Source organism: Eleutherodactylus coqui, chromosome 1, assembly GCF_035609145.1.
Source record: "Eleutherodactylus coqui strain aEleCoq1 chromosome 1, aEleCoq1.hap1, whole genome shotgun sequence".
NCBI lineage: Eukaryota > Metazoa > Chordata > Amphibia > Anura > Eleutherodactylidae > Eleutherodactylus > Eleutherodactylus coqui.
The window spans coordinates 253,801,505-253,825,900 of NC_089837.1; the positions used below are offsets into that span (position 1 = coordinate 253,801,505).

Consider the following 24,396-nt stretch of genomic DNA (forward strand, 5'->3'; position numbering starts at 1 on the left):
AATGCTGTAATATTTACTTTGCTGCAAGCATTAATTGTCCCCACACTTACCTTTAATTTATTTGCACTAAGAACTCTTAGAGTGAGTATAGACGGAATGATTAACGTTCAGAAAATCATTTGGATGAGTGAAACTGAAATATAATCGTTCAATTTAAACACGAGCGAACGACGAATGGGAATGATGCGGTTCTCGTTCGTCGTTCAGTTACAGCCGGCATACAAATCATCACCGGCTTGTGCTCTTATTGTGTAGGTTAAACACTGATCATTCAGTGTTTCATATAAGAATGTGAAATACTGAAAGAGAGGTGAACGAGAACTGCACGATTTTCACAAGAATCATGCAGTTTAAATAGGCTGCACGAGTGCAATGTCTAAAAAAGTCGTCACGCACTTACGTCTTCCATTGAAGTCAACGAAAGCCATCCAATCTGCAGCCCGTCCGCAATTGAATTGCAGATAGGCCGCGGATTCCGCAAGAAAGTAGGAGTTTAAAAAAAACCTCACTGCGCATGTACGGCAGCACGCCGGCCACCGTCTCCGCACACATCCGCAGTGAAGAAAATGAAGACCCAGACGGGTAAGTAGAAGACCTGCATAGTCCTTGGCAGTGGGCTGAGTCTGATTCTGCCGCAGGCTCCCACATGCGGAATCCGATCCACACGTGGACATGAGGCCTTATTAAAACCAGTGTAATAGATTTCTCGCCAGTTAATTTATTTTTATTGGTCAGTTTTGATTACTGTAGTGCTGTTTCTTGTATTGTATTTGGGAAAGCACAGAAACACAGTTGTGCAGACATTCATTGTATGTCACTACATAAAACATTCTTATTTCAACAGAATAACTACCATGTGAAAAATACGATTTTTTTTTATGCTGGTAAATATTGCTTTTTAGCATTTTACCATTTATGTACAATTTCATGGTCCAAACAAAGCAATTATTTTTCTATCTGAAAATATCCTGGAGATGAAATGTTACCAAACGCAGCATTGAATTTAGGATAGGGTGACAGATTGTGTAGTTTGAAACCTAGATTTGAAATGTAGGCAGCGGTGAACTGAATTATTCAAGGGTCAGCTGTACCATACACAGGATTTTCATTATATGCTTTGTTTTATTCAGTTTTTTTTTTAAATTCAAGCACACAATACAACTACATAATGTGGTCTACATATTGCCACTATAGATAGCACTCATTCTGTTTCTTCTCTTTTCTCCTGCCATTTCTAATTGGTGTTAATTTTCCCAGGTACGTATGAGACCTATAGATTTAGTTGCTGCCTTATATACGATCTTAGAATATGCATAGTTTGCTGTCTCTTAAAACCCTGCACTTAACCCAGTTTTATTATATGGATAAGAAACCTACAATTACATTTTCCAGAATGAACGGCAATCCTCACTATACACTGTAGTTAGAATACATGCAAACTGCCAACTGTTTTATACCATACTGCTATAAAGGTTAATTGTTAAAGATGATAGATTCCTAAAAGGTTATAATTATTGTGGTAAGATTATACAATTCTTAGGAATAGATATATATTAGTTGAAAATTAAAATCATAACATTTTTTTCTTGTTAATTCCAATAATTTTCTTGGAGTTTTCAAAATAAAGGTTATAAAGCCTTATAAAGAAAAAAACGTATTATACAACCTTATATCTTACATGCCAGTTTATATAATTATACAGAGTCTGCTCCTGTATGTACTTATTTAACACTTTGCCTTTTATATAGTATATTAAGTTTCTCTAATGAGGTAATGCTGTAATATTTACTTTGCTGTAAGTAGTAATTGTGTCCACACTCACCGTTAATTTAATTTTTTTAATAACTATTTCTTACAAAACAAATTTAATGTAATATCGCTATATAAAGAAAACTCTTGATAGGCTAAAAATTCACATCACAACAACTGGGTGGCCACAACAGGCACATATAGCACAGGCATCTTGTGACAGAGTATCGCAAAATCAATTTTTTTTTTCAAAACTGATCATCCTGTGACACACATCTTGGGATATGTTCAGCAAAAAGGTAAGGAAGGGCAAATCAGTATGCAGAGAAAATTAAAACAAATTGTAGACAAGTATAACATTTTGCCAAATCCTTTGTTTTCACTTGGTCTAATTGTATTTGCAAAAGTATAATAATGCAGTAATTAGATGGAATTTCTCTATAAAAATGTGTTAAAGTGACACTTATGCCTTCACAGTTTGCATAACATGAATATATTCTTATTGCATGTAGTTGCAGAATAATATTTATCATATTTAATTTTTAGTATATATGCATTTCTCTGTTTCTCATTTTTCTATTATCTGTCTTTAATCTATTTAATATCAGTTTCTCTCATATCTCCATTTACCTGGATCTCTTTTCTCTCCGAGTATCTATATCTGACTGTAATAAAACAGATTTGGATGTGGTTTGTTTTTATCTATTATTCCTTAATTTCTGTTGTATATATATTTTCAGCTTAACTATTGAAAAACGTAATTCTCCACTATAGACACCACCTCCTCCACTAGCATCCCACATCAAATGTATCTCCAATTTATTACAGATTGCACTCGGAACAGTAACCAATGTGGAAGAAGCAGTGAAGTGGCTGAGTTACACTTATCTTTTTGTACGGATGAGAGCAAACCCATTAGCATACGGCATTAGTCATAAGGTGTTTCAGGTAGGAAATCCATTTCTTATGCATATCTAACCCCTATTCTCCAGTCAGTAATGCCAGGATAAATATTTGCTTTGTTTTCTGACACAACAGCCCTGCTTTTAGCTCATTTAGTTTAGTTCAGTTTGTTTAGGCCTTGATGATTGAAATGATTTTAGCCGAAGACAAGCAGTGATCCTTGCTGATTTAACTCTATGTATAATCCAGCAAAAAAGATCAAACCATGACCGTGTCTGAAAGATTCATATGTCTATAAAATAACACATTTTACAACTTGGCAACTATGCTAAAGTGATGGTATTTTAAAATCATAGGGCACTACTCATTCTGTAGATATCATTAAATTTGATAGTATTGATAATGGAAATGGCACTCTTTCTGAATTGGCCAACAGATGGATCCCTTATTGGAGAAACACAGAGAACAATTGGTAATTGAAGTGGGACGGAAACTTGACAAAGCTCGTATGATTCGATTTGAAGAGAGGACTGGTTTCTTTTCCTCTACTGACCTGGGCAGAACTTCCAGCCACTTTTACATAAAATATAATACAATTGAGGTACTAAATATTGTTTTTACAAGTATGTAATTTTGTAACTGAGCAGTTCATAGCTGCATTCTGACAGTTGAACCGTTTGGAATAGTCCTATTGTAGGCCTGTTAGTTGTTTCCAACAAGGACTTGTATGAGAGCATGATACCAATGTGATCAGAAAAATGTATAAAGTGCTATGAAGTTGAGCTGTGGTGTGAATGTGTAGCCAAAATGACTGGCGGAGGTCCTAATGTGTAGTCAGAAGTGGAGCCTTGAGGTAAGGAATTGAATAATGCAATTGAAGTACCTTGGCTTGTGCTCAGCAGTTGCATGCCAGAGTCAGCTGGATTAATTCCAAGTCAAGCAAAATGGTTTAAGGACAAATTTGGACATTGAGTGTCTTTACTGGTTGTTTCTCTAAAAAACTATTTGTATTTGATTAAAATGATAGAAAGGGGAGTTGAAAAGGATACAGAAAGTAAAGTGGGGAAGACCAAATGCAAAATAGCAGAAGCACATAAATGGTGGAGTATTAGTTTTATCGCTTAAAAGAAACATTTTATTTTTTGCAGATTCCTTCACATTACCCGTTAATTCTGCACATGCCCATCATTTTAACTTAACTTATTGGGTCTTAATAATGACATCGTCATGGGTTCCTGGCATGATTTGAATTATCACAGGTAAATTATATATGTAGGATGTGAACTTCATTTCACTTTTATCATTTTCTTATTTGGCAGACATTCAATGAATTATTTGATGCCCACAAAACGGAAGGTGATATTTTTGCTATTGTATCTAAGGCTGAAGAATTTGAGCAGATCAAGGTAAAGTTTTGATCATAAGTGTTTTAAAGTTTTTTAAAGTGTATTCGAGAGCTGTCACTTATTTAATAATATTAATAATCTTTATATACGCCAACATATTCCTCAGCACTTTGACTGGAAAAATGCTCAGCCACAGGTAATTCTGTCTTTACCTGTGGCGGAGGACTTTTCTAATCACAGACACAACATTAAACATATGAAAGTTACTATATTAAAAAGCAACTTAAAGGGGTTGTCTCACGCCGAAACGTTTTTGTTTTTTTTCAATAGGCCCCCCGTTCGGCGCGAGACAAACACAAGGGATGGGTTAAAAAAACAAACGTTTAGTACTTACCCGAATCCCCGCTCTGCGGCGACTTCTTACTTACCTTACCAAGATGGCCACCGGGATCTTCACCCACGATGCACCGCGGGTCTTCTCCCATGGTGCACCGTGGGCTCTGTGCGGTCCATTGCCAATTCCAGCCTCCTGATTGGCTGGAATCGGCACACGTGACGGGGCGGAGCTACGAGGACCAGCTCTCCGGCACGAGCGGCCCCATTCACCACGGAGAAGACCGCACAGCGCAAGCGCGTCTAAAATCGCCAGAAGACGGCGAATTTAGACGGATCCATGGCGACGGGAACACCAGCAACGGAGCAGGTAAGTGAATAACTTCTGTATGGCTCATAATTAATGCACGATGTACATTACAAAGTGCATTAATATGGCCATACAGAAGTATATAACCCCACTTGATTTCATGAGACAACCCCTTTAAAATCTCTGCGTCATAGAAGAACTTGGGAGTACAAGTTTATAACCATGTTTGACACTTTCAACAGAGGACTAAATATTTCAAGAGAGTTCATGTGTGACTATAGATGATGAGAAATCTATAGCACAGATAAAACACAGGCCTGGTGACTCCCTAACATCAATTTACGGACCATAAAACTTTCACATACCTTATCAGTGGACTGGTTAAGTATTTACTCCTCTACTCATCCTGTTCTGGTGTTGCTTTAAGTACAAATTAATTACACAATGTTTGTGCCTTTTCATATGTATGCGTCTTCAAATTTATTCCATAAGCCTGAGGAAGAACCCTGAGTAGGTTCAAAAGCTCACTATAATATATGATTTCAGTAATATCAATATTATTGATAATTACAATTTATCAATTACTTATCTTGTATAGACATGGCATGGCATGTTAATCGCTTTCGATGACTATAGCTTAATTCCAACCATGCTGCAATATGTCAAAGATTTTTTTTTTATAATTGGTCCCAGAGAAAACTTAAAATTGAACTGGGAAGTTTGTCTTCAGTAAACTGTCAATACATTGATTTGTTAATTAGAGCTGGAATAGTAATCTGGCTATTCTTAAAGATGTTCCCCTCAGTCAAAAAGGTAATATTCAAAATAAATCTGTAATATTCACAAAAAATGTGAATTCTAGAGTCTTACAAACCCATAGTGTACATACCTGTGTTTCCCTGAAAGTAAGACCCTTCCTTATATTAATTTTTGCCCCAAAAGAGGCACTAGGTTTTATTTTGGGGGGATGGCAATTCATAAATCCCGCCTTCAGAATGCAATAGCTGTGATTGGTTCTTCGTGCACTGCTCAGCCAATCAATGCAGCGGACAAAGAACCAATCACAGCCAATTTGTTGTGAAGGTGGGATTTATGAATTAGCTAAGTGGAGTTCATCTCTGCATCTCCAGTGGCGATAGCGATGTCTGCTGCAGAGTGAGGAGAAGTCGGAGATGCAGAGACTAACGTTGCTCAGCCAATTCAAAAATCCCACCTCCACAACATGATGGCTGTTGTTTGGTTCTTTAAGTGCCGCTCAGCCAATCAGTGCAGCACTCGATGAACTAATCACAGCCATCGCATCGTTTCATAAAGCGCTGCATTGATTGGTTCTCAAGCTCTGCCAGCCAATCAGAGCCATCTATTCTTGGAGGTGGAATTTATGAATCCCGGAACCAGGAAGCAATCTGAGGACTGCAAGCGGCTGAGGACTGCAAGCAACCGCAGTGGAGCTCTGGAGACCAGGAGAGGACACGGACCGCGGCTGCTAGGTAATGTATTTTTTTTGTGTGTAATTTTTTAATGTAATTCAGCTAGGGCTTATATTCAGGGTGGGGCTGATATTGCAAGCCCCCTGAAAATCCTAGAAAATCAGAGTAGGGCTTATTTTCAGGGGTAGGTCCTATTTTGGGGGAAACACGGTAGATATAAAGGCAAACATGAAAAAAGAGACAAAAATAAGTTACAGATATTATTGGTAGTATCTAACATCATATTCCAGCACAGGTTGGAGGAAGTCATGTACTTTAGCACTGGAGTATCTTGTTGCCTACGGCAGAGAGGTACTAAGTACTTCATGTGCTCTACTATATATGTGGGAGAAGAAATTAAAGACCTACAACTCAGACATAATCTGGGTCTCTGCTACTGAATTCTACATAAGGTGGAGGTGATGCATTTCCTCAAACCAATATTTAAAGGCCCATTTACAGGGGCCGATGATCGCTCAAAGATCGCTCAAATGACAATTTGAGTTAAAGCTTTGAGCGACAGCTTTGAGCGATCATTTTGCATGAAAATTAATTAGGATTTAAGTAGCTACTCAGCTACTTAAATACCAATTAGGTATGCAAATGAAGCCTTCACTGAACACAGCTAATAGCCTGAGGCTATTATCTGTGCTCATATTCTTTGTTCTCCATGGGGAAACAATACTATCAGCACTCCTCCATGAAGAACTACTGATAAAAGTGAGGGACGATTTTTATGTTGGACTGAATTTATCGATCAGCCGAGAAGCAGACGATTGGCCCACTTTTACACGCACCGATTATCGCTAACATGATCGCTGATTAGCGATTTTTTTTTTTTTTTTTTTTGCGATCATCGGCTGGTGTAAATGCGCCTTTACAGAGATAGATGGGTGCTTTTCGATTATCTGGTAATTGCTGTTCTGGCAGTAATAAGAAAGTGGAGGGAGCTCATTTTTTAGAGTATTGAGTGAACCAGGTAGCCTAGAGAATACCAGGGATACTGGCTCATTGGATAGAAAGATATTTGTGATAATGTGGATTAAGTTCACGACTTTTGACTAGAAAATAGTAGAACGGTGATTTGGCATTCTCACCATATACGTGTCATGGTAATACAAGTCTGGACACCATGCCAGCTCGGGTTTCAAACTGTTGGGTAAAGAGTGGGAATTACATTGAGGACCTTATACGGTCTGGTTAGAATTTTATACTTTGTTTCTTGTGCCTTACATGAGATAAGGAATTTGTTAAATAAGATAATTTTTTAGTCCAATCAAAGAAAAAGTGTGGTTCTGTGGTTTCCCCGCTAGACTGATACATAGGTTTGATTATATCAAAACACTGCAAAATCGGGGTGTATATCAATGAGACTGGGTGTGTGGGTACATCTCATGAATGCACAAAGTCTCAAAAGTTGTAGGCGGTCCATGGAAGGCATAGTTTTATATAATTGCTGAGTGTTGCTGGACCGTGGGCAGACTCAGAGATGACTTCAGCATAAGCACTTCCTCTCAAAAACCTTAAGGCCCATTTACGCCAGCCGATGATCGCTAAAAAAATCGGTGATCGTTTTAGCGATAATTGGTGCGTGTAAATGTGCGCCCATCATCCACTTTTCGGGCACTGTTAGCTGATCGTTAAATTCAAGCTAACCTAAAAATCGTTATTCACTCTTACCAGAAGTTCTCCACGGGGAGTGCTGATAGCATTGTTTCCCCGTGGAGAACAAAGGATCTGAGCGCAGATAATAGCCCTTGGGCTATTAGCTGTGTTCAGTGAAGGCTTCATTTACACACCTAATTGGTACTTAAGTAGCTGAGTAGCAACTTAATAGTTTATGCAAAATGATCGCTCAAAGCTGTTACTCCAACTGTTTGAGCGATTTTTGAGCGATCATCTGCTGGTGTAAATGGGCCTTAAAGGGGTTGTCCCGCGAAACAAAGTTGGGGTATACACTTCTGTATGGCCATATTAATGCACTTTGTAATGTACATTGTGCATTAAATATGAGCCATACAGAAGTTATTCACTTACCTGTTCCGTTGCTAGCATCCTCGTCTCCATGGTGCCGTCTAATTTTCAGCGTCTAATCGCCAGATTAGACGCGCTTGCGCAGTCCGGTCTTCTCCGTGTTGAATGGGGCTGCTCGTGCTGGAGAGCTGCTCCTTGTAGCTCCGCCCCGTCATGTGTGCCGATTCCAGCCAATCAGGAGGCTGGAATCGGCAATGGACCGCACAGAAGACCTGCGGTCCACCGAGGGTGAAGATCCCGGCGGCCATCTTCACAAGGTAAGTAAGAAGTCACCGGAGCGCGGGGATTCGGGTAAGTACTATCCGGGTTTTTTTTTCAACACATGTATCGGGTTTGTCTCGCGCCGAACGGGGGGGGCTATTGAAAAAAAAAAAAAACCCGTTTCGGCGCGGGACAACCCCTTTAAGGTTTTAGAGAGAAAGTGCTTCGAACTCTTTTTAAAACTATGTCTGCTATAAAAGCTCTATGTTTGGCAAATATTTCTCTTTAGTTACACTTGGGTACATTTATGCTTAGATAACACGAGAGCAGAGTTGGAAGAGTTCCACAAAAAGGTACACAGTTATTTAACTATAGAACATAGATTTTTTTGTTTGTTACACATAGCAGTCAGCACTTTTATTCTGTTCCCTCTGCAAAGTTGTCTTTCACAAGATAGTACACTTTAGTTTATCAGTTGTGCAGATATTGGTGTTAAGGAAAATAATAAAACCTCAATATTCTATTTACAGAAACAAGATCACCAATAGTGGTATATAACATGATTTATCTAATTGTTGTAGAAGGCTTAGCACAACCATTGTGTAAATTCTCGCATGTCCACACAGCAATTATGAAGATATGCCAACCTGCTGTAATATATTGGTTTTCTATTTCAAGGGAAATTACTCTTATTTGCGTACAGTTTACTTCTTTGAATCATTGCACGTGGATTATGGAGATATGCATGTATTCTTTATAGTGACTATAAGCTGCATACCAGCATTATAACTGTAATGAATACATTCAAAGTTAATTCAAGATTGTTCTAATCTGGATGGATAGACATTTCCCTTTGGTCAAATTGAAATGAAATCTCATCATTTGCAGGACGGTGGGGTTAGCAGGCCAATTTGTTTAGCATAGCAATTTTTTCTGTGTCAATGACAGCCTTAATAATAGTGATGAATAATAAAATGTAATTGTGTCATTATTAATATACTTTCAATTAGGTCGTTTTAGTTACAGAAGAACAATTTTCTCTGCAGCCTTATGAGAGAAATTGCTTTGACATAGATATTGGGTGGAAGCAAGTAATAATTATATGTATTTTTGTAAAGGTTCAAGACTATGAAATTATGTGGAGATATAATTTCAACAAGTAATTGTCTCAGAGGCACTCTAATCCCATTCCTCACCTTCTGTGAAAATTGTTAGAATTAAAAATATTTTTGTAATAATAATTCTCACTGGCACTCCACACTTGTTGTAATGGGAATAGCAAAATGAGTTTAAATACTCCCACTGTGGCTTCACAAGAGGAAATCATGAAATCCTGTCTTTTTCTGATACTTATTTAAAGCGCCTTAGTTTCGTACAATTTTTTTTTTTGGTTGAACTTTATGAAAAAAAGTGGAACCAAAACATGAAAACTCAGGTTGGGCAGAATATATTCAGTCATAATACCATGAGTTTATGATATTGTGTGTTCTCAACTCCCCAGTGCAAGAGTGAATATGCGTATTAGTAAAGGGCAGGTTCACAGGTATAATTTTATAGCTATAAAGTAAATGCATGTGGACAAAAAAAATACAAATAGTATATATGTACTGCAACACATATACATTCATATATGCATAAAATAACACACATACACACACTGTGATGCTGATACATGCAAACGCTCACACTGTGAGACACACTTATACAAACATTCACAAGTACAAATACACATTGTGATAAATACTTGAAAGTAAGTTTCTTGAACCCTATTGGGCGCCTCTAGCTTGGATGCAAGATGTGATTCGGGTGGACTATCTTTGCTGCAACTGTGCCACTAGATAATGTAACTCATAGGCTATTGAAGGTTGACTTCCCAGATAGTTCCATGCTTGTTCTATTGGTGATAAATCTGGCGATCGGGCAGCCATGGAAGGGTGGCAATGCTGTGTGAGACACTCCACACAAGAAGTCTCTGTGGATAGTTAAAAATGTTTTGTCCTAACTGCGTCCCATCACGGAAGACGACCGTAGATCCCACTTCTGGCACTGCATCCGTTCTGCTCTCTAAGGTCACCGAGCGGGATTGGGCATGCTAATAGTCACTGGTGGTTTAATCATTACTCACACTACCTGTTGGAATATGCAGCCCAACTAATCCCCGCATTTCCTACCCACTTAATGAGCACCAAACTACAGGAGAAGGGGTGAGGAGTGGAGTTACACTCAGCACTGCATAACCCAACAGGCAGTGTGAGTGCTGAAGTCTGTCCAATCGGATTGTTTGGCTGACCAAAGGTTCTGGTGTATTGCGGGAGGGTCTAGTGACAGTTACTGTGGTGAGGGGGACCTTTGGGCCACCTGCCTTAGAGGCTTGGTCACAATTGTGACTCTTTGAGCCCTTCTGGTCCAACTGTTTGTATGTAATGCTGTCTGCTATCTGCTGGTGAAAGGTAAATATCTTGCATGTATTGTTCACCTTTCACCAGCAGATAGCAGACAGCATTACATATAGACTGAGCCAGAAGGTGCAAGGGCACAAGGAGGAGCATTTAAATCCATAACACCCCATTTGTATACGCCCATGCATCAGTGCTCACAGAACAAGCATAAGAGGAATACTGTTGTCGTAAGTGAACTTCATTCCTTTTCTTATCTAATAATTCCCCTGACAGATCAATTCTAAAGATATCTGAGATTTTTATGGGATGGGGAGTGTTTGGATTTGTGGACACTTTTGTTGGCCTATTCATAGTAACCTTGTATGTTAGGCCAAAAAAAGACATATGTCCATCTTGTTCAGCCTCTTTTCCCCCCAATGTTGATTCATTGCCTTCTTTTTCCCCATCACATAGTGACAAATCTGTCAGATGCAGCACATACATGACATTACAAATGTGCCCCACTTAATTTTCCTGCAAATAACGTAAACATAATTGTTTATTTTATATACTGATATCTGTTTTTTGTGTGGTAGGTGCGTGAAGAAGAGAGTGAAGAATTAGAACACTTAATTGAGAGTTATTGTGAACTGCCCGTTGCTGGTGGAGTAGAAACTGGCTATGGAAAAGTAAATATTCTTCTTCAGACCTATATTGGGCGCGGAGAAATCGACAATTTTTCACTCATTTCTGACTCTGCATATGTTGCACAGGTAATATTAAAATGGGGAGCTATTTCAAAAATATGCTGATTTTATTAGATTTTTCCTAATTATATATTTTTTGTCAGTATTTTGGAAGACTTCTTTTTTACTGTACAAATACACTTAAATGTTGTATTTTATACTGTGTATGTAAAAAGCAGTATGATCCTACTTGCTCATCAGCTGGTTCATTCCTTCCCTGTAAGGGTAGTGTTTTGAAAGCATCTCACATTTGGGATTTTGTTTTAACAGAATGCCGCACGAATAGTAAGAGCTCTTTTTGAGATAGCCCTCAGGAAACGATGGCCGGCCATGACTTACAGACTCCTAAACCTCTGCAAAGTGATTGACAAGCGCCTCTGGAACTGGGCTAGCCCTCTAAGGCAGTTCTCTCACCTTCTTCAATCTAGTGTTCTAACAAAGCTGGAAGAGAAGAACCTAACTATTGATAAACTGAAGGATATGGGAAAAGATGAGATTGGTAAAAAGAAACCCTATATTATTAACAGTAATTAAGTATATGTTGTATAGTAGTCTATGTGGCATACTGAATATTTAGAACATTTACAAGCTCTAATATAGTTGGAAGACGATGGTAGCATCATCTATTACTACAACAGACTGAATATGTTTTACCACGTATTTCGTTGTGCTTTATTATATTATCAGTATGTATGCTCATAGTCCATTTTATTGGGCTAATCTTATAAGTACTGGGTAGGACTCTGCTATTTGGAGCAGACTGATTGCCGAATTCACGCTGTGCAAAAAAGTGCTGAAAACATTCTCTTCTATGTTAACACGCTGGCATTACACAATTACTCCAAATTTGTCAGATGCTGACAAATATGTCAATGTGTTGTGCAAATCTTCTGTTTCATCAGAACCATAAGGTGGACTTTTAAATTGAGATCTGGCCAACGGAAACAGTTTGAATTGTGTTATGACTTGTGCCTGTAATCCTGGTAAAAGTAGTCTGTAGAAGATGGGTAGTCCTAAAGGGAATCTATATAGTCAGCAAAAATATTTTGGCAGAATTATATATTTATATATAAGCTCTGTGGAATGAGTTGACACATACAAATAAAGATCATTATATTATTTACTGTAAATAATAAACCCATATAGTTAAGAGGCATAAAGTATGGTCCAAGTAAGCATTTGTGACATCATGAAGACTACCCTGAATGTTGACACAATGCAGAACAATGCTGTGCATCGATTCATTTTGTTTATACCAAATTATGACCCTACCTTAACCATAGTGTAACAGAAATCAAGATTTGCCATACTTGGCTACATTCTTTCAATCTTTCAACTATTTGGTTTTCGTAAGCCTCCTGGACACTGTAAAGTATTTTGTTTTTTTGTGTGTGTGTATATGTTACAGGCATTATGTGAAATGAGTCATTGTATAGAATGCTTGGACAATCGATAAAATGCCCAAAATGGGAAGTCAAAGTATAAAGTGATGAATATTTTACATGTTTACTAGGCATTCTATGCAATTCCAAAAGGTGAATCGGCAAAGTATTAAATAATCCCACTAGCAGTGGACTGGGACCGCCTCTACTCTTCCGAGGGCAACCCATTTTTCTTGTCCATATTATTGGGGGATACAGCTTGAAAACAATGTGAGGACACAAACGCCGCATGCACCAAGCAAATCAATTTTTAGCTTAGTGTTGTAGGAGGCAGAACTTTTTTTCTTGCTGGTCTTCAAGCACAATTCTGGACTAGTCAGGACTCTCCCTGTTACCCCACCGATGCTGGTAAACAGAGCAGAGTTAACCTTTCTGTTGACTGCCCCAACCTCAGAACAAGAAGGAGACATGTTAAAGCTTCAACTTGAAGATGGCCCACAAGCCATAGGGTTCCTCCTCCCTGTCACCAGAGTGCTCATTAAAGGCAGGTGAGCTCCGGGGGGGGGGGACACTGCTGGAGCAGTGGAGCACAAGGTCTGTTCAAAGGGGTAAGTATCTTCGGCATTTGAAGTATTGCCTGCTTATCCTCTAATTTGCTCCTTTATGTAGGGCTGTTCTGGGGCTTCGTGGTGTAGCGGTCCTGCTTAAACACTTTCCTGCATCAGTCCCAGTCTTCTTCCTCACCAATGCTAGAACTTTCACTTACTACTCGTCTACTGCACAGTGTGATGTTCTGGGACTTGTGGTTCCATGCTGGATAACACCAGAACACAGAAATCTGCTTTTTCTCGACTTCAGACTTGCACCTCTCTGCTCCGCTGGCCAGATCCAGTTCAGGTAAGCTCAGCCTGGTGGTTAGCTTCCCCATTTGTTAGCCCCTCCTGCAGTACGATTTTCAGATGTAGTGCACCTCGATGCTTGGTAAACAGTTCATGGCATCTGTCTAAGCGCCATGTCTGACACCAGAGAAGAAGACTCGAGACGGGGATCAACCAGAGCTGTGTATTATGCATTCTCTTGCTGCAAAATTACGTTTTCATGTGGACAGTTAAAACCATATTGTCCTGTGTCCCATCACGGAAGACGACCGTAGATTCCACTTCTGGCATTGCTACCGTTCAGCTCTCTAAGGTCACCGAGCCGATTGGGCATGCCCCTAGACACTGGTGGTTTCAGGCCTCACTCGGGCATCCGCGGCGATTCTGGATAAGTTGGACAATATGTCCAGTACACCCATTCAAGATATATCTGACGGAGATGACTCTATGTTACAGGGCTTCTCTCGTGGCAGGCCACAAACGAAATCGGGGTCTCCTGCATCGTCCTCCTGTGCAGCGCCCCCAGAAGCACGCTTAGAATTTTACTCCAGAGAAAACGGTCCTTGAGGGATGAACTGTTTGATTCTCTATTTAATTTTGATCTGGACGAGGAACAGGCTTGCAAACTTTCCACGATGGTGGATAGCCTAATAGCCATCGTAATAACTACATGGATACCCTGAAGGTATTGGATCAGACGCCAGCTATGTCTGCTGCAGCTTTTTTCCTTCAGAGAATTTTGACGATGTGTTAATCATGGAATGGAATTTTCCTGGTAAGCACTTAGACCTTATCTATCCTTTCCTAGAGGAATAAGTGAAAAAATGGTCAACTTCACTAGTTGTGGGTCCCCCAGTGTCTAGCTTGGCAATGCATGCTACTCTGCCTAAGGCGATGCTTTGTCCTTTCAAGATGTCTGTGACAAGAAGATTGAAACCCTAGGCAAAACCTTCTTTAAGGCGGTGAATCGGCTCTTAAGTCAGTTTTTAAGTCGACCTAGTTCAGCAAAGCCACAGCCGAATGGGCCAAACAATGCTGCAGAGGTATTTTCTCTGGTTCTTCACCAGAGGATTGTGCACATATGGCACATCAGATAGGTCAGGCAGAGAAGTTTATTTGTAAAGCTTCCTTGGACATTGCTTAGCTCATGCTTCGGTGGCTTCAATTGCCATACTTTGTGGCTAAAATCATGGGACGCAGATGCCTCTACTAAAATGTGTCACAAACCACGCCTTTGTAAGTGCAAGGCTTTTTTGGTGCCAGACTGGATGAGATCATCTCTGATGCTACCGATGGGAAAAGTTCGCACCTAACAAAGAATAGTCCTAGATGAGCAGGAGTTACTCACAGGAAGTGATCTCGATTTCGTGCTTTTCATCTTCCTAGTTTCTGTGACTCAGATAGTAAAAGAACATCACAAGATCTAAAACAAAGGCCCTTCAAACCCATACTCTCCTGGCGCCTACGACCAAGACACTCAGTGCCTCTGCGAAATCTTCTTCCTGACGGGTGGTCCCCACCCAATATATCCAGGGTGCGGGGGGATGACTTTACCTGTTCAGGGAGTCCTGGCTTGGCCATGCCTCAAACGCCTGGGTTCAGGAGGCTATCTCTTTAGACTATGCCATAGAATTTTCCACCTGACTGCCTGATCGCTTTCTTTGCTCCAACATTTTGAGATCTTCTCTAGAGGTCAAGGCATTACTTCGGGCTTTACACAGTCTATTTTTACAAGGTGTCATCGTTCCCATTCTCCTTCTCATCTTTTTGCGGGGTTCTATTCCAATCTCGTGGTGCCCCAATGGAAGACAGGTCCATCAGTCCTGTTCTGGATTTAAAGAACCTAAGTCAGTAAGTACAAGCATGGCATCTTCACTATGGACACCTTGTCCTATGTCAGGTGGACCATCATCCACCCTCTTTCTTTCCTCTCCTTTGTAGCATCCAAATTTTCTAGGCCTCTCCTTCGTCACGGCTCAGCCCCATGTAAAGCATGGGGAAGCTGCTTTGCTCCCTGAGGCAAATACGCTTTATGCCTACCCCCAAGGGACTGCTTTGGGACATCATATGGTCTTCAAGCTGTGTCTGCCAACGATACGGGTGAGAAAAAAAATATTTTGTTCTTACCGTAAAATCGTTTTCTCGTCTTGTTCATTAGGTGGGACAGCACCCTACCAGATAATTATTATGTTCCTTTCTTTTTTTCTGTGGGTTGGTATTTTTCCCTCTGTTGACACACATGATGCTATTCTGAAGTTATAAATATACTAACATAACGTTGTATCATTTATGCAATTTTTCCATTCCCGCTTGGCTGCTCCTACTGCTTGCATACAAACTGATTAGCTTGGTGCCTGTGGGAGGAGCTAAATTTTTTAATGCTTAGTGTCTGCCTCTTAGTGGCACTGGCTATACGCACTGTCTTCAAATTGTGTTCCCCAATGAACAAAACGAAACAGGAATTTTATAGTCAGACCAAAATCTTGTATTTGTTTTTCTTACTATGGACCTTTTGTGCTATTGTCTAGCAATAGAAATTTGTCATTAACTAGTCTGCAGAAGTACTGGTGGTTTTCTAAAGAGATGATGGCCAATATTCTTCAGAGCTGCTGTCAGGAATGTTGGAAAAATATAAAATGTTTTCTTACTGTTAATATAATTATATAAGGACATCTTGTGTCCCTAGCCCTATGAGATTTACGTTAAGTATCCACCAAGTATTTTTCATACTTGGTAACGCTGGATAGATTTTAAATACAGAAATAGCTTTTGTATAATCCAGATTTACCTAATTTGTTTTGCTCAATTAGAAAATGTGTGTAAAATTCATATCCTTATTGTGCATAAATCGTAAAATTTTAATGTATCGAATATTTGGTAGCTATTTTTAACTTTGGTATAAGGAGATCAATGATTGAGTTAACACTTATTATTCACAAATGCTAATACTAAAACCGCACTATACTAATTCCAGTTAAGTATTACAAAACATTAGAACATGCTAGGTCAAAAAAGTCAGTCATTTGTACACTACAATGCAAAGTATGCAAGCTGTAATATGCTCGTCTAAAAGCTGATTTACAAGTCTGATTGCATTAGTGTTCCTGTATATGCAAATGATTTTAACCTAATGTACCTTTTTTTAGGTCACATGTTGCATCATGTGAACATTGGGCTAAAGGTGAAACAGTGCGTCCATCAAATTCCCTCCATTACAATGGAAGCGACTATCCAACCAATTACCCGCACAGTTCTTAGAGTTCGATTAAGTATCAATCCAGACTTTAAGTGGAATGATCAGGTATCACTGTCACTTCTAACAGGCTAGCTACCTATGTATAGTAAATGATTATTACATTATCTTGTGTCTCAATATTCCAGTGTAAGCACTGCAACTCATTAATCAGAGCATTTGCCGGAAAAGGCTCTTGATGAAACTACATGTATAGAATTTTCTTATTGTGCCATTCTTGTAAAAAATGTCTGCTTATTTCCAATGGCACAGTAATTGTTGACAATGTCTTCTGACTCCATTAATGTTGGAAAATTTGCATACGGTTTGTTAACAATATAAATTGTCATATGTATTTGATACAGAACGGTGGCTCAATGGTCAGTACGCCTTGCAAAACCAGCCTCCTAATTCCATTCCAATTTGTACATTCTCCCCATATTTGAGTGGATTTCCTCACTGTACTTTGGCTTTCTCACATAAATAATGATAGGTTAATTAACTTTCTATGCAAATCACCGTAGTGTGTGAAGGAAATAAGATTGTGACCTCCATGTTAGTGATTGCTGGGGGTCTGTGTGGTAGGACACCCACCCACGAGTCAGCTGAAGTGATTGCCCGAGCACTTTCCCTGCTGGCTAGTTGAAGATAGGTTAAGTAAAAAGTCTCGGGGCCCATCTTTAGCTAACAAGCAGTGACTGCACTCGGACTAGCGGTTCATTTAGCTCATTCTAATGATCGGCAATGGTCTTAGCAGAATGGACCCTCCGCAATAAAAACTTTTAGGATGGGGTCAAACGGGACGGAATTCCGGCGGAATTCTTGTGGAATTGCCGCACCGAAAAACCGTGAGAATCCTGCTGGAAAAGAACAGCTTCAAAATCCGCAGGTTTTGTAGCAGTTTCTCTGTCGGCATTCCGCTGTGTCTTTCTCTCCCCATAGAGAGAAGAGAGGCCGCTGCAGAAAAGAGAAAAGAATTGACATGCCGCGGAATTGAATTCTGCGCTGCATGTCAGTTTTTGTGCAGCTAGAGATGATATTTTTGCAAAATCTCCTACACTTTGCTGGCTAATCTCGCGGCAATTCCGCCCAATGTGAACCCAACCTTAACATGTCCTATGACATCTCAATAACTTTAAGAAAGCATAGTAAGGGTTCCTGCACACTTGGGTTTTTCTTGCGTGTTTGTTTCATGTTATTGTGAATGGGACTTTCCCATGTCAAAAACGCATTGCAAGTTGGTGCTTTGCAATTTTTCTGCAATGCATTTTCAACATTAGAAAGTCCCATTGACAATTGCGTGAAAAAATGTAGCGATATCGCCTGAAAAAAACGCAAGTGTGCAGAAGCCCTAAGGCTGCCTGTCCACGGGTGTTGCGCCCTGGGAGCAGGAGCCGGAAACGAATCTCTGTGGTTAGCCTTTCTGACAGATAGGCTCACCGCGGAGAATCGCGGCAATTCGCAGCATGCTGCGATTTGTCGGTCGCGAGTGGAGAATCACTATGATTCTCCGCTCGTGGACAGGGGGGCTGCGCTATGGAGAGCGTTCACTGCGTTCCCCGTGGCCGGATTATCGCAATGAACATTTGCCCGTGGACTGGAGCCCTTAAACAAATTTTTGGCACTAGATGAGTAAAAGAAAGCAAATGTTTGCATGCCACACTAGTGCACAAAACTCTTCATAATTTATTTTCTTTATAGGATAGCTGTTTCACTATGTAAATGTAGGATAAAGGGGGAGATACTAAGCTTGGGGTTGAATAGCTTTCTATGATCCGATTCAATATTTTCTTGTTAAAAATTGTTTAACTGCTGCCAGTATTCATAGAGAAAGGCTGAATCCGACTTTTCTCAGCCCATACAAAGTGATCAACAGCTCTTACTGCATACAAGCTCATACAAGAAGAGCTGTTAGTAAGTCCAAGGGCTCATATGGACTTCCAAAAGCCATTCCCTTTAACACTTGCTCCTACTTCCAATCCTGAACAATCTTGAAGTCATGAACTTTTGATTGAAATTGTGGGCTTCTTATGTATGTTTTTTTATATGTTTTATGTGAGATAATTAGGATTATATAGCAACCTATGAAAAGCAGGAAAATCAAATAGTTATGTTTTACATGGAAAGTAAAACATCTGCCATATTTATCTAAGGCTTCTAAGAAAATAATTCAAATAAATAGTAAAAGGAATCTACTCAAAAAGTGTACTTAAATAGCAGACCAGATCATTGCGTCTTGTTTACGATCTATTACTTAATACAAGACATACCACTTGGTAGCCTGGCAGTCATTGAGTGCTAGAGTGGAGAACTGATGACATAAAAAGTAAAGGGAAGAGATCATCTATACTTAGCAGAATATAGATATGGAAATAAATGACAGTGATTTAATAATATGGACGTAAATGCTCAGAATTATGTTAGCTTCAAACAATTAGTCGTGATGGCTATAACCGTTTGATGGATTTAAATTCATTGTGTAATTCAACTAAACAGATGTTTAATTCATTAATGTAACATGATAGAAAAATAACAAGGCTGAAAAAGGAAACAAAAGGAAGATAATGTCTGCTCAAGTGATGAGGTGGTTACAGTTTTGTCATGTTCGGCAGTAGTACAAAGCTCATTAATGCCTGCTGTTGGATTTAACCTGTAGGTCAGCTCACTGACTTGCCAATCTTTTGTAAAACATAGACTGAACATGATGAGACGCACTCGGTCACCCAGTATGTGGTGACCCAAACAGTTCACAAGGTCAACACCCTGTAGCTCTTTATCTCCCGTGCAGCCTTTATGTGTTCGTGTTCATTATCCTGTCTGCTTTTTACATCTCTAGGACAATCCAGCCAGATTCACTTTTCTTTAAAAGCTAATTTTAAAAAGTTACTGTGATAAGCTTATGGTTAAGTCCCAAAGCTAGTGCTGAATTTATTTGAATGTTTTTCCATATTACATTTGGAGATTTATGCTTGCATAGTACATTAGTTACCTTGGTGTCACTGTTGAGTGAGAAATACTATAAATGTTGATTTATGTTTTATGAAGTAATCTTCATTTATCTCATAATACCGTGCATCACTCAGGCAACACAATAAATGAGGGAAATGAATTGTTGTTGGATAGCATCTAGCTTGCAATTAATCTAATATTTTTCCTGACTGAACCTGCTTGTACATTTATTTATCCCATCTAGTTTTAAGGAAACAAGATAATCACGATGCTTCTAAATAACATTAGAGATTTTATGTTGTCCGTATATAGCCAAGCGCTTTCCAAGCTTAATCTGAGGTGTCAGAAAGTCTAAAGCACTCCACAATTTGCTAAGTATATAAAGCATTATACATTTTCAGGAATAGTAATATTAAAATGTACAGCAAGTTATTCGATAGGCTATTATGTCTCCATTGCATGTTTTGTGGAATGTAGCATTACTGGCTTTACTTTGCAAAATCATATTCAAGTACTAAAGCAATAGTGTTGGTCTAGCAGAGGAATAGAAAGCTTATCTACCGTATATACCGGCGTATAAGACGACTTTTGAACCCCCCAAAATCTGCTCTGAAGTCGGGGGTCGTGTCTTATACGCCGGTAATACAAAAAAAAGAAAGTGTCAAAAAAAAAATCATTACTCACCTCCCCCGGCATTCTGCGGCGCTGCTGCAGGCTGTCGCTCCCTCCTGGTCCCCGGCAGAGCATTGCTTTTTGAATGCGGGGCTTCAAATCCCCGCCTCCAGAAAGCTAATACTGTGATTGGCTAACACATGCCGTCAGCCAATCACAGCCATTCAATGACATCATTAAATGGCTGTGATTGGCTGAAGGCGGACGTGTGTTAGCCAATCACGGCCATTCAATGATGTCATTGAATGGCTGTGATTGCCTGAAGGCACGTGTGTTTTAGCCAATCACAGCCATTCAATGATGTCATTGAATGGCTGTGATTGGCTGACCGCGTGTGTTAGCCAATCACAGTATTAGCTTTCTGGAGGCGGGGATTTCAAGCCCCGCGTCCAGAAAGCAATGCTCTTCCGGGGACCAGGAGGGAGCGACATCCTGCAGCAGCACCGCAGAACGCCGGGGGAGGTGAGTAATGATTTTTTTTTTTTTTGCTCCACTGTAATCCTAGCGTATAAGATAACAGTTGGGGGTCGTCTTATACGCCCTGTCGCCTTATACGCCGGAATATACGGTAATTCCTAGTTAGACTGAAGCCAGTCTTTTTCATATGACTATGTAGTTCTGATTTCAGATCCCTACTTGGGTAGAGTTGTGTTGCAGCTCCGTGTACAGCTAGTGGCCCAAACCGCCACTGTGCAGGAAAAAACTGAAGGGACCACTACACTACACTGGCATTGCAGCCCCTTCCTTCTCGGGATCAGTGGAGGTCCCATTGGTTAGACTCCGCACTGATCAGAAAGTGTTGGCATGTTGATGATGATACGGGATGGTTTAATAAAATCATTGAAATGGTGAAAAAACAGGCCTATTTCAAGTGATTCTACAGGCAAAAACTACTAAATACCCAACCTAATTACTAGATGAAGTAATTTGGTAGAAACTGATTTGTTAAAATAGTGACCATATGAAAAATAGCTGTAGACCTTTTATAGATAGAATTATCCTCTGTAGAGCATATAAAAAATAAAAAATCTGTTCAAAAATGTATTAGTATTTTAAGTGAATTTTGTAATACTGCATGGAGGGGGAAAAAAGTACCGTAATCATTTTTCATACAGTAATCTTGTAAATAAGCAATCTGAAAAAGGCATGTCCCCTAACTACAAATTCAATGGGAAATGTCATAGATTGAATGACGATGATTTTGAATTTTTTTTCTTTTAATGTAGAATGATTGAAAGACATACCATAGTCCTAGGTATATGAGAGCATAAAGGGGAAAGGGCCAATAGGATCCTCATAAATCCCACAAATAGGGATATAAGAAAGGCTTACCTGGCGCTGAGCGTGACCTATGGAAGAGAGTAACCCGCTCAGCACCCATGGTCCAGGTCAGTTCATAGTATTACAAAAGTAGTCCCTGATCCCTGTAGTCCAAAGGTACAGGTGGCAGCTGGGAGAACCCCCCAGCACTTGAAGGTGGAGGGGTGGTGATCCAAGTACCAGAAATAAAAAAACTGCTAAGCAGTTAAAAAACTCCCACGTTCGATTACTTCTAAAAAAATATATAATGTCCCACCAAGGGGATAAAAACCATAACAAAAAAAAGACTAGTAGCTGGTCTATGGGCAGAGAGGGCTTTCACCCATTTACCCAGCTGTCAGTAGAAAGGAACCAATGCGTGATTGAAAGCCACACCATATTCCTAGCCTTTTCATCATTTAACACCATCTTGTTTTTAGATCCAAAATTCTATGCTGATTAACATTTTAATGTATTTGTATAGTGGTCAGCACTACAAAATATTGGTATAGCTGTAGAATCAAAGGGGTATTCCCATCATCTAATGCTATGGCATATATGATATCTAGGACCAATGCTAAATTAAGGCACGTTTATACACAACGATTATCGCTCAAAAGATGTCTTTTGAGCGACTTTTGAGCGATAATCGTTGTGCATTTACAGCGCAAGGTGATTGCTGAAATGTTGAGCAATCACCTTGCACTCCGAATGGGGGATGCTTGTCTTCTGTATCCACCTGTTCTCTGCTCGCAGCACCTGGGTGTTATACAGCCAAGCACTCTGAGCGGGGGATGCAGAAGACAAGCAGGGCCGCTTGTCTTCTGCATCCAGCTGTTCTCTGCTCGAAGCACCCGGCTGTTATATAGCCGAGCGCTCCAAATGGGGGATGCAAAAGCCAAGCATATAATGTACTGAGAAACTCAAAAATTTTAAGTGGAGTGAAATAGAAAAAATATGAAATTCCGCCATCTTTGGGAGGATCTTGTTTTTACGATGTACATACTGCCACAAAAATGACATGATAACTGTATTCTACGGTTCAGTACGATTACTACAATACCAAATTTATATGTATATATTTTTTTTTATATTATTATTATTATTTAATTTTTTTTGCTGTACTAATTTTAAAATATAAAATATCGTCTTGAAAAAAATAAAATTATTTTCTGCCGCCATCCTCTGACATCCATTGGGCTTTATATTTAGAATATTTTATTAGGTTTTTAAAACTTTAGAAAAATGTTGTTAATCATTTAAAAGAAAATGATTTTTACATTTTTTTAGTCCTCTTAGGAGATCTGAACTTGCAATAGTTTAATCGTTCCTGCAGTATGATGTACTACCATAGTATTACATTATACGGTGATCTAACAGGCAGTCTATCAAGCCACGACACACTCAAGGCTTCATTGGCAATATGCTATTGCAGCCCTGAGGCTTTCACTTCCTGTTACCTCAGGCACAGGAAGTGAGATTAAATCTTTCAAATGAGGTTACAGACAGCAGTTAAAACATCACAGTGACTCTAATCCCACACCATATTAACCAAAACTAAGGGCCCTTTTATATGGCTGATAAATCATTCAGATTCCTGCATCCAGCCTGAATAGGAACGATTATCATTTAACCCCTTCCCGCTCCAGGGCGTAAATTTACGTCCTGGGGATAGCGCGAGATCACTTATGATCTCACGCTATCCCGCAGCGGGAGCCGGCTGTCAGTCATAGCCGGCCTCCCGCTGCAACAGCGAGGGTGCATCGGAGATGCGCCCCCCCTCCCCACACGCACACACACTGTTAACCCCTTCCTTACTGCGATCTATGTAGATCGCGGCATGGGAGGGGTTCACAGAGGGCTGGTTGCCATGACAACAGGACGCCAGACACTGGCGTCCTGTATTGCCATAGTCTGTGATCGCTGTATAAGCGATAAGGCTTAGCAGGGCAGTAGCCCTGCCATGTCTTATCACAGCAATCACCAGTGCTGTACTGTAAGTGCCTCAGAGGGACACAAATAGTGTAAAAAGAAAAATGAATAAAAAAGAAGAATGTAAAAAAAATAATTAAAAAAACCCTTTTGCTTTCTCATGTCAGCATAAAAAAAGGTTAAAAAGAGTAAAACCCCACATATTTGGTATTGTCACGTCCGTAACGATGCGTACAATAAGTTGCACATGCGTTTTACTGTGCACGGAAAATAGTGTTAAAAAAAACGCTAAAAAACTGAGGCAAAATGCTAATTTTTAGCATTTTGCCTCCCTAAAAACAGAATAAAAGTGATCGAAGAGGCCGTATGTACCCCACAATGGTACCAATTAAAACTACAGCTCGTCTCGCAAAAAATAAGCCCTCATAGAGCTTCGTACATCAAAAAAATTAAAGTTACAGGACTTTGAATGCAGCGATTTAGAAAAAAAAATATTTCCAAAAAAGGGGTTTTATTGCAGAAAAGTGGAAAAACCCTAAAAATAATATAAGAACTTTGGTATCGTAATCGTACTGTCCCGCCG

General features: G+C 39.6%; 1 protein-coding gene across 1 annotated transcript in view; it reads left to right on the forward strand.

The window, feature by feature from the left end:
• The window catches only part of ASCC3 (activating signal cointegrator 1 complex subunit 3), a 677,124-nt gene that overhangs the window by 480,744 nt on the left and 171,984 nt on the right, over positions 1 to 24,396 (forward strand). The window contains exons 17-22 of the mRNA XM_066608127.1: positions 2,578 to 2,697; positions 3,089 to 3,253; positions 3,972 to 4,058; positions 11,320 to 11,496; positions 11,740 to 11,968; positions 16,876 to 17,030. Of these exons, the coding sequence (XP_066464224.1) occupies positions 2,578 to 2,697; positions 3,089 to 3,253; positions 3,972 to 4,058; positions 11,320 to 11,496; positions 11,740 to 11,968; positions 16,876 to 17,030 (933 nt within the window). The remainder of the gene's footprint in view (positions 1 to 2,577; positions 2,698 to 3,088; positions 3,254 to 3,971; positions 4,059 to 11,319; positions 11,497 to 11,739; positions 11,969 to 16,875; positions 17,031 to 24,396) is intronic.